This window comes from Myzus persicae, unplaced genomic scaffold (assembly GCF_001856785.1).
Source record: "Myzus persicae strain clone G006 unplaced genomic scaffold, MPER_G0061.0, whole genome shotgun sequence".
NCBI lineage: Eukaryota > Metazoa > Arthropoda > Insecta > Hemiptera > Aphididae > Myzus > Myzus persicae.
Window position 1 is genome coordinate 200,523 of NW_019101992.1, and position 12,037 is coordinate 212,559.

At 32.9% G+C, this 12,037-nt stretch overlaps 2 protein-coding genes across 2 annotated transcripts in view; one reads left to right on the forward strand and one right to left on the reverse strand.

The window, feature by feature from the left end:
- Window positions 1-12,037, forward strand: part of LOC111030956 (UPF0769 protein C21orf59-like) — a 62,131-nt gene that overhangs the window by 8,269 nt on the left and 41,825 nt on the right. The window lies entirely within an intron of this gene.
- On the reverse strand, window positions 3,674-11,614 carry LOC111030954. The gene is made up of 6 exons (XM_022310701.1): window positions 11,294-11,614; window positions 8,207-8,631; window positions 6,394-6,596; window positions 5,977-6,243; window positions 5,611-5,905; window positions 3,674-4,508 (listed from the first exon to the last, which is right to left on the reverse strand). The coding sequence occupies exons 2-6, from the start codon at window positions 8,609-8,611 to the stop codon at window positions 4,134-4,136; spliced, it is 1,545 nt and encodes a 514-aa protein (XP_022166393.1). The 5' UTR covers window positions 8,612-8,631; window positions 11,294-11,614; the 3' UTR covers window positions 3,674-4,133.

Sequence of the window (12,037 nt, forward strand, 5' to 3'; positions counted from 1 at the left end):
TTTAAAAGTTCGTGTGCAACTTCGGTGGCTCGTTTTGAAGTAAGTGGTCGAAGATATAAATATTTGGTTGCGTGATCCTGATAGTTCATGACCCATTTAAAATTTCCATCGGGTGTTGATTGGAAATCAATAAGGTCAATTTGCCCTCTTGAATTAAAATCTGCCGATAATATTGGTTTTATAACGACGCCTTTACAAGGTTTTGATTTTTTTTTGTTACAAGTTGTACACAAATTAATAAATATTTGGATTGCTATTCGAGGAATGTTGTATTTATTTTTTAAATTCTGCTCAACTTTATCCCTTCCACCATGACCAGTCGCTTTATGGCTTTCTTCGATTTTTTCAAAATAGTTTTCATATGGTACAACATAAATAATATTTTCGGTTTTAGTTTTTGGTTTTAAAATAATATGTTTAACATTTCCTACTTCAATCAGATCATATTTACGACATAAATAATATTGGTTTTGAGTTTTAGTTTTACCTGGATTCAATTTCGCATCATTGATTTCGTTTAGAGCTTTGTCGTAGTCTTCCTGACTCCATGGCTTTTTTTTATCTTGGTTGTCGTAAATTGATTTTAATTTTTCATAAAACAATACACTGTGTGACATATTATATTTTAAAATACAAATAAAAACAATCAAAATTTTAAATATACAAAAAATGTCAATTGGTATACCTATGTTACAATATTACATGCAATCACGATCACACTACATACGATTTACGTAAACGTAATAGACGTACTAAACTAAATTATTGTACAATTCAATCGCATGTTCTGTATCTTTTTTGGTAACGTCATATTTTTGTCGTTATAATCGATAAGATTATAATTTGTCCCACGGTACTCAATATAGATAAGGTTCTCATACAACCTAGTACCCACGTTAATTTTCCAAGGTAAAAACCAATGGAACTTTTATTTTTATTTAATAAGAATATATAGTACTCACTACTCGTACTATAGACTATATTGACTATATATGCTATACAAAATACTCGTACTATCATTTATGTCTATCACATCTAATTAGTTATTACCTGAATATATTTATGATTTCATTTTTAAAACAATACTAAATAATAATTAACACAAAATTAAACATATTATTTCATATACGAGTATCTACGTGTTTTTCATATTAATAAATAATACACAGCTAATGTTTTTTTATTATTTGCCTGGCATGAAATAGGCATTTAGTCAAATGCCTAGTCATTTAATTAAATGACTAGGCATTTAACTAAATGTCTAGGCGGATAGTGAAATTGCATAAACATTAAATTTTTTGACTATATGCCTAGGCATTTGATAAAATGCCTGATTTGACTATATGCCTACGACACATATATGTAGGTACAGATATACAATATATTAAAATACGATGAGTATACTTATATGTACAATAATAGTACAATAATAAGAAATGATGTACATAGAATTTAGAAAAATAATAAAGTGAAATCATAAGCTGAGAATAATAAATTTAAAAATAGTACAATACACGCGTTCTGTAAAATATTATTGTTTTGTAAGGCTTATAGATATATAAATTAATGTTTCTACATAAGCTGACAAAATATTCCAAATAACTAGTCTGCCATGACGTAAAAGAAATTAATTTCTGTTGCAAACTGTCATTTGTGAGGAGTAGGGTGTATGGAAAAACCAAAATGTCGCGTGACGTTAAGCGCTATAATTTATTACTGTTGGCAGTTGGGGTTAATATTATTATCCCGAGTTACAGTGCTAAAAGTTCACCACTTTTGCCATTTCGTGTAGCTTGTAACTATAAATTCAAGCCTGTTTTGTTATTTTTCGTTTTATTAAGTGACATGGAATTATACTTAATGATAACAGTAACGTCCCTGGATCAATTTCCATGGTATGGGAAGAAGGTAATTTTAATATAAATTATAGTATACATTATACATGTATTATTTATATGTTGAGAAAAAAAATTGATATTGAAGGGGTGAATGCCCTTTGGATTATTCCCTCGAGGATACCTCTGGATCTACTTGTAATGTATATTATTCGTATATTATACGTATATATTATTGTAGCTGACAACAGTATACAGTGCACGATACGCGTGACATTTTTAGTCATGTATCGTAGTTAATATTAAAAACTTAGAATTTTATTCAATTGCAATATAAATATACATAATGAATATCGAGATTGAAATGCTCATAAGGCAAATAATTTAAAATATTAACAATTTGTTGTCTAGCCTTGTTTGTAGTTCTATCGTGTCTTTCCAAATTAAAAAATCGGCCTTTAAGACGAGAATTTTATCCAACTAATTGTGATACCGTGTGACAGCTTTTAACGGTCTAGGTGACCTTCCATACGTGAGTGCTAACATAGAATTCGATACGTGACTATTATTTTATAAAAGGTTTTATTCTTGGAACTAGCAATGTTATCGTGCATATAGGCGTGTCGCGTGTGTATGAGGTTCGTACTCTCGACTTCAAGAAATGGTCCACTTATGGACCGTGTGATCGACGGCTTTTTAAATTTAAATCACACGTTACTTATTTATTATTTTTGAAAAATGGCCACAGAAGACAGACATTAATTAATTAAAAATTTCATAACGATCAAGTATAGGCACAGTTAATTGACATCAAAGAAGTGGTAGATAAGTTCAAAATGTTATAAATATTTTTTTATAAAAATAATCAAAAATATTTATATTTTAATGACGGTTACTTGTGATTTTAATGCGTTTTTTTTTTAAGGAAGAGCTTAATGTTTTGTTTTTCGTTCCCTGTCAATGATATATTATGGCTAATATATTACGCTCAAATTATATTTATATTATATTTAATTGTGCAAATACTAATTATTTTAAATAAAAAGTCAGTAATTTCTTAAAATTATTTTTTACTCGACCGTTATAATTGTTGTTAATAATTTATTTTCATACAAAATTAGAAAATGTAGAACATTAACCTGATGCCTCTAAAATAACCTCAGCCCGAGGCCCGCCGCCCTGGTACATTGGACCCCCGACAAAAAATTCGAAATCGAATGTATACTTGATTGAAATAAGTGTTCGCGGGTATGTGTATAATATTTGATCATAAATAAACGTTATTTGAATATGGCGTATTTTCAGTTGTATAGAATAGCAAGTTTTATTGATTTTCAGTTTGTTTGTAATAATTGTAAATGTATTAAATATTTCCAGTAAAAATACTTTATTTTTATGGTACAGGTACCTACACTTAGTATTAAATGTGCCGGCTTCAAAATGTAAACGTCAATATGTCAGGAATCGTAAGGTAGGTATTGGCTTTGTGAAAACAAGCGATATTTTATATCTGACATGTAGGTATATTAATGGATATTGATGTGGCGTCAGAATTAATTCCTGCAGCTTAAATTTTAATTACATTTATTTTTGAAAATATTTGAGTATTTATTTAAACGTGATTAAACATAAAAATGTAATACAAATATATTATTTAGCGTAATAAAAAAAAACTAAAAATAAAACAATATTAGTGAATATAATATAATAATTAGAAATATATGTAAAAAAAAAAATTACAAAAAGTCTTTAAATAAAAAAAGACTACAATTATTATAATAATAATAATAATAATATGATCAACGCAATTTTTAAGAATAATTTTTGATGGTCGGAATATTTGCCTAGGTATACATTTTTAACATATATTATCCGCTCTTATAATGCGTGGCGAATGTGTACTCAACACACGTACCTTACTTACGTATATTATTTTATTACTTGGCGTATGAAATAGTCAGTATATATAGAAAAAATAACGCTTTATAATATATAATTTATTTACTTATGTATTTGAGTCCGAATATAATAAAATGTTTGCAAAAGCTTTTTGAATCGTTCGCGAAATGAAAATAGTATTACGATAATATAATAACACTATAATTGTTATATCGTTATATTATGTTCTAATATCATAATATTGATAATTATCGGCCTGACGTTCGATTTCCGCGCGTTACCGTTTTAGTCGCGTGTGCGGGCGGCGGAGGTGTTGACCGGACGGTTTTCGCGCGTCCGTCTTATAAACACAAAACGATATAATATCATTATGTTATAACGTTGCAAAAGTGTGTCACTCTACACGTCCGGGCCATCCACCGGACGCCTACCGTCGACACCAACGGACATGTCCGCTGACCTGGCCACCAGTGCTTCGATTACACTTAGCTCCTGCAGCTCGCCTCGCTTCCGGTGCTTGCGGCCGCTTCCGCCCTCAGCTGCCTGATAGTCGATGTGCTTCATGAACGGCTCGTCGGCCGCCGCTCCAGCGTCGTCGTCCGCGCACCACTGGCAAGTCATGCGAGCGTCGTCGCCCACCTTGACCGTCTGGTGGACGATCAGCAACGTCAGGAACGACACGGCGAACAGTATGCCGGGCACGGTGACGCCCACCATCAGTTCCCACCACGTCTTGTTCAAGTCAAAACGGGCCAGCGCCGAGAACGAATCGTTCTGTATCAACAACAGCAACAACAACAATCAACAACAGTGAACAACGCAGGTGTTCGATCGTTAACCGTTGTGAAAAGTTACAGAAAAGTCACTGAAACCTAAAATTTAATTCCGTCGCGAAAACACGGAAAGTGGATTTTCGACTGATCTTACTGTCGTGGGGTGAATTTAAATCTTGTTTACTCGATTAGCCTCTAGAGTCTCTCTAGCCAATGAGTCATCAACTTTTTTGGGAAACGGGCCACTTTTTATTTTACGAAAATTCCGAAGGTTGCACACATAATTAAAACATTAGAATTATTGTGTAATGAAATGCAATTTCATCAAGTCTAACCTTCAAGGGTAGCATAACATCTAATTTTGCTATATTTTTAGTATTATAATTTTGTGTTATATTGTAATCTTTCATCGCGAAAATTGATTTGTTACAAGCTAAACAAATACAGATGTTTGTTTAACATGGGTTGAAAAAATAATTATTGATCCATTTTTCATGAATACGCATTCGTCGGAATTGTTACGTTTTTATTAACTGACATATACGCCTGTATTTAACACAACGATAAAAAAACAGAACAATTTATGATGTGTATTATATAATTATGTTGAGTATACTTAATCGAAAACGGACTAACGCAGGCAACAAGTATACATTGGGCACATTCATATATTATATTCATACAATATCGTTAATATTTATTATCGCCGATTAAACATAGTCGTTGTCATCTTTCTGGCAACCGTTTTAGAAACTTTTGTTTTCATACGTTTTCAATAGCGATAATTTTCCATGGCCGTTCGAAACGTGCATATTATATGTATACATTTAAAAACCACTAACCTTTTAGTAGAAAAAAAAAAAACTATTTCAGTTAGAAATCATAGATTTGATACATATCATATTTTGTTTGTCTGCTTCTTAAATATACCTAATAAAAAAGACTAACAGGCCCCTCTGCTCTAGACTGCACAAATCCTACCTTACCCGTCTACATATTTATGTATAATATCGTATGTGGCCGGAACCTTGGATATGGAGCTTTATTACAGTTCGGAAAACCAATGATATAATAATGAATAAATTACGCGACTACCAAGTTACCTTAGTATAAAAACACGGGAACCGGCTCAGGGCCGTGTGGTTATCGCCGGCTCGGCCATGTGTGATGCTGAAGTCTCTACACTCGTTGCGCAACGTGTTCACGCACCCTTGCTGGTTGATGTACAGTCTGGTAGAGTTGTAGACAGTGAGGGCGGATTGCGCGGGTACGAACGTGTTGGTCTCATCGAGAGGCCGATCGCTTGCTTCGTATATCGTCCAGAACGTAGTGAAGTTGATGAACAGTTGCGGCATTTGCGATTCTTCGAGCACAGTGCCGTTGATGCAGTCGGAGGCCCTGCAGATAACAGCCAGCATATGAAAAACAAGTTTCAAGAATTCACATAATAAGTTCTCTGCCGCACTTACCTCAGAGAGTTGACGCTGTCTCTCGTTATGCTGTTACAGCTGGCCATGAATATGCCGATGGTGGAGTTCTCGTCGCTCCAGATCTCTTTGGGTGTCGCAAGTGGTTCCCCGTGTGCCGCATTACCGTTGGCCTTGTTGTACGCCACCACCCGCTGACAGTCGCCCGTGTGCACCGTGTCCCCTAGTCGCAGGAACACGTTCACTCCCGTCGTCGTGATTTTGTTACAGTATCGATCGCAGTCAAAAGGCCATTTAATCGTGAAGCAACTTGAAAACGAAACAAAGAAAAATATTTTTATATGAACTATTACACAATATAACCGCTGCCGTAGTATGACGATGGCTGCAGTCTGCAGTGGTGGTGCAGCAGCAGCAGCAGCAGGTCGTATACGAGTCGAAAGAATCCATGGTTTTTACCTCCCGTTGTCACAGATGAAATAACCGTTGAGCTTCAAATTGTCCTTGTCGCTGTCGATCGACGATCCGCTCTTGTTGTAGTAACATTGGTACAGCTCTGACATGTTAGAGCAGTGCCCCAGCCTACAGGCCATGATGCCCGTGAGACCCAAACACTCTTTGTTGTTGTTGCAGTTGTACCGTTTCAGTGTATCCGGATTCGCCTGCGGAAAAGCGCGGTTAGGTTAGAACGAGTTCTGACAGTAATTATAGGTAGAGTTGCGTTTTATGCGTCCATCGACTTTAAGTATTAAAGTTAAAATACCACGAAATTTATAATACCACGTATTAGCCGGTTTGCAGTGGTGATGGGTCGACCAAGGGCTGGTGTGTGTCATCATGTTTTATTTTGTTTGTTTAGAGTTTGGGCTAAACCTAACTGGTTAATTCATATAACATTATTTTCATATATGTAGAATGTAGATACATGGCTATATTTTATAATATGTTATATTCTTGTTTATTCACCAAGCATGCCAACTCTTATTTTGTCCTGCAATAAATCTATTTTAATTCTGATTTTTTTTGGAATTTTTTAGTATGTACCTAAATATTGAATAATTATTGAACTTTTTTGTGTAACTTATGCAGGAGTGTTCCGTGGCAATACAAATTTCGGTTTTTAAATAAAAAAATTAATGCGTCTCATTTTTTTTACCGTGAAGTATTTATTTTTGTAAAATTATTATGAACCTAATTCAAAATTTTAACTAGTTTCTCAGTTATTAAAGTGTTTGAAATAAGGGTAGTAATCTTTACAAATTGCTAAACAAAAAAAAAAAATATAGTAAAATTGTAATAATTTATTTTGGATCTAGTATTTATTATACTTGGACCATTTTTAGAAATTATTAATGATGATGGGTTCATCACTAGAATGTTAAAATCACCAAAGCCTCTATATTTTCCAAACCCTTTACCATAATGGACCTGTTATTATTCTTAGTACACCATGTTACAGCAGAAAAGATTTTCTAAATTGAAAAGCAGAAATATGTATCTTCCGCTGGAGATTGCGCCTAAAGCCGTTCAAAAAATTTCAAGGATTTGAAAGTATGGTCTTAAAATATGTATATAAATTTAAAAAATCAGATTTTTAATAACTGCATTATTGGAGTAAAAATGGGCGAGCATGCTTTGTTTTTTCCGTCTTCGCCAATATGTCGGGTCTATATTTTTATTCGGTGAAAAAATGTATTCTCGTTTGGAGTTTTAATAATAATTGCGTCTCGGTTATATTTTATTCGATCACGAAATGCCGCGTGCTACACCACGTCTCGTTTATTATGCAACTATTACATTGTACCTACTGAAATTTATATATATATTATATACATAATGTAAAGTTAAAATATAATTTTTTTTCTGTACACCTTATATAGTACCTTACAGTCGACCTCTTTGTGATTTGCGTGATGGAATCGTATTTTTTATGGACGAAATGCACGGCGTTTCATTCGAATATTTTGATAGACCATATACCTTAGTAAATATATACATATGTGACTATATAGGTTTTTTGTTCTGGTTTCGATGAGAAATATGATAATATGTGTTCGGCTTTAGGCGTGCTTAAATACGATGACCACATGTGGTTTCGGTGGTTTTGGCTTTGGTGATGGTGAAGTTGGCGAAATTAGTCGACCGCGGGGTCGAAATATATTTTATACTCTTATAGTATCAATAATGAGGTCGAGAAAAGCGACGAAGCGGTCGCGTGTGGGTAAAAACAAACAAAAACTCAACACCCCCGCTCACAGTTTTGGAAACTTGCCTGCGGACATGAGACGCTCGTGAGCCGCGTGCAGTTCTCCACCCCTATTTCAGTGCCGTTGTGCCGGACCGTGACCAGGTACTGAGGACAGTTGCCCGACGGTTTCGTCAGACACCACTCGCCGCATGACGCCCACTCGCAGTTGTTGGACACCGTCGAGTTGATTGTCTGGCACATGAGTGGTACTGTCTCGATGGCCGCGTTGAAAGCCCTGTAGCCGGGCACGTAGATGGCCACCGACAGGTACACCAGCGAAACGGAACTCAGCACGAACGTTAGCTGGCACACGCATATCAGTCCACATATGTGCCTGTCCTGTTCGGGTATAGGCTTCGGTGGCGGTTCGTGTTTCTTCTTCCGGGCACCGCCACCAGCACTGTTGCCGCCTCGGTCCTTGGCCGCCATGATAAAGTTTCGCTGATTTCCTGTGTAATAAATATAGACATACGGCCAACGGTCAGCGCAATATATGTGTATGACGATAACATATTTCACAATCATTTGTTATTATGTTTTGTAATTTTTTTTTTTTAAATTCTGACAAGTCTGATGTCTTTATTATTGCGTTAGGTATATGTTTCACTTTCGCCGCGCGACGGACACAGCAGCAACTGTTGTGCAACGGAACTGAAAAAGTTTATTTATTGCCCGTGTATAGAGTTTTTAGATATACTTCCAATCGTTATTTGTCGTGTTTAAAAACGGTTTAGGGGTAGATGTAAGTAAATATATTGTTTATTATAGTACGTAATATGTACTAAAATGTTATAGGTTTGGTTGAATTGAACCCTATTGTGATTGGCATCTACCACCGGCGCAGTGTTTGAAAATCGTTAAAAGCCAAAAATCGATTGTTTAATTATTTTTTACTTGTGTAGGTACTTAAAATAATTAAATGTCGACATATATGTATACTATATTTACTTTGTTAATGGAAATGTTACAACCTGCAGCGTTACTAATAAAAAGCAAAATTAATGATTAAAAAAAACTGTCCATTTCCTGTTAAAAATCGTCTCTCTTCATTTAATCATTGTTCATTATAATATGTTTTACATTTTTCTTACATTATAATATTACTTATAAAATCGATTAGATAGTTATAATAGTTTTAAAATATTATATTTTAAGCTATTTTGTATACTGTAATTTTGTACTAGCTCTGCTGTTCGTAAATAATCTAATTTGGCTAGCTTCAGGTTTTTGACCCCTAAATTCTTATTATAATAAGCGTATTATTATTGTTACATGTGACCTTTAAGAATAAGCTTCACTTTTATGTAAATTAAATCGAGTAACCCAAACAGTATAGTCGGAAAACGAAAATTATAACGGAGTAACGATTATGTTTATGGTTTGGAATAGACTTTTCAAAGCTTATTAAGTAGGTACAAATGTGTATTAAGGTATTCTTTAATGATTTTGTGCATATATGGAAAACAGTAGCGAACTGCATTCCCTATTACAATTTATTTATTTATTTATTTATTTTTATTAATTGTTTAAGGCATCAACTGCTAGGTTATTAGCCGGCGTTACATGTTTACATTTACATTAATTTCTTACAATTTATTTATATTAGGTATATTCATGTTATTTCTACCATTCTTTAAAATTAAAACCAATTTATAATTAACATTCAATTGCCTATAGGTACGTATATAATTAATTCATACATTTCCTTCAATCGCTCATGTACATTTTTTTAACGAAAACTTAAGTACGCAGATTTGCAACAGTCAATAATTACTGAAATAAATAAGATTTGTTTAAAATTTAATTAATACTAAACAACTTTTAATTTAAATATTGTATTACTATTATTTCTCTCTGAAATATGGTATATTGTGATATTATGAAATTATTATTATTAAATTGAACTTAATAAGCTGATGTCGATCATTGTAAATGTAAACTTTATAAAGAATTCATATACTCTCTTTTGTATGCACTAAATTTTGTATACGGGTAAACGAATTATTTATGTTAAACTTTGTTGGTTCTTATTATTATGGAAACTTATCAAAATTTCTTGGTGACAGCATTGTCGGGTGGTTCACAAACTTTTCTTTTATGGTTCTTATTAAGAACTTTCTATGTATACGAAAAAATAGTGTAAAAATGAGACTGAAAAGTAACATTGTTATTCTTTAAAAGGTGAAAATTATATTTTTTAGGCTTTAGAGATACAAAAAGTATTTTATCTTGAAATTTAAAATATGTTTTTACTTAAACTGTGGCTGTGAATTTCACTTACTATAAACTTACATATTTCCTCAATACCTCTAAATATGAACAAAATAATCTTAAACATTTTTAGTTTGCAAACATTTCAGTTTTTTTTTCTAAATACACTTAGAAATATTAATAAGCATAAATACTTTGAAATAACTTTTATCAAGACTACATTTGTCTATTTATATAATTATATTATTTAAATTATTATTGTTCTGTGTTTTAAGGTAACAATCAATAATATTACCTAATAGGTATGCTTTATCCGAATTTTTAATTATCGATAAGTGATATTGATGAAAATAACAATCTAGAAAGAATGTGCCTCTGAACTTCTATGGCTTTTTCACGATCGTCAATTTCTTACAATAAATCTATTGATTAAATTTAATTTAAAAAAAATATTAGAAAAATATGATTACAATTTATATTAGTAAATTGAACTAAAATATAGATAAACATTCTCAAAATATATGCTCAAGAAATAAATATAACGTGCGTTTTGACCAGGGATTACATTTACAACACTATTTATTTATTTTATTTATTTATACTAGTTTTTTTACGAATTAGATTAAATTACATAATTTAGATTAATATGACGGGTATATTTTCATCGTCGAAATTACACAATTGATAGTGAGCGTGTTAATCACTTTTTCACTTATTCGACATTAAAAGATGATAATATTGATAACACAGGGTATGCTCGTGATTAAAATACTATCATGTGGCCCTCATATTGCACAGATACACCACCTATCAGTATACACACAAGTCACAAAAATACACACACGCACACAAAATACGTATATTATAGATAATTGTAAACATATAATGGTGTATACTCACAGTTTTGTTCGTTTCTTGAGTATCCCGTCGTATGTTTTGGAGCATATCAAAATAGAAATATATTTTGATCGGAATTTTTGTTCATCCGGTTTTTTTTTGCCGTTGCATATAATATATTATCCCTGGGAAAGTGTTTCGATCGGTTTCAGTTGTTACATGTCGATTGTGAGATTTTAATTTACCCGTACATGTATGCCGATAGATGTCTAGTCGAAAACTGTTGCATTACGAAAACATATTTGAACGGAACACGTAATTCCGATAGAGTGACACTCCCCTGTTTATTCGATGCCGCCAGCGGGAAAGGGTCCCAACCACAACGAACCCTGGTGGAAGTTTTTTCTCTCCGTACATGTCAGCCCCTCTCTTGTACTGGGTCAAATCGATTGTGTTTAAGACGATCTCGCGTTGAACGTTTCAATGAATTAATGTAAGCATTATGCTTGCTGCAGTGGTTAACAACATCAATACATCACAATAAAGTGCAATCATAATGATACCCATTTTTTCTTTGAAATATCATCGATTCGTATTCGTTCAAGTGTGCCTCATCAGCGGGGATTGTGATAGATGTAGTTTGGGGTGTATTCAAATTCAATAATTATTTTTATAACTGTTTAAACCGTATATTGTATAGTTTATTTGATAAACAGTTTATATATTATGTATAATCAGTCATGTATGTATATATATATATGCATAGGATATTATGAAAACAATTTATTTATGAACAACAAGCAGCAT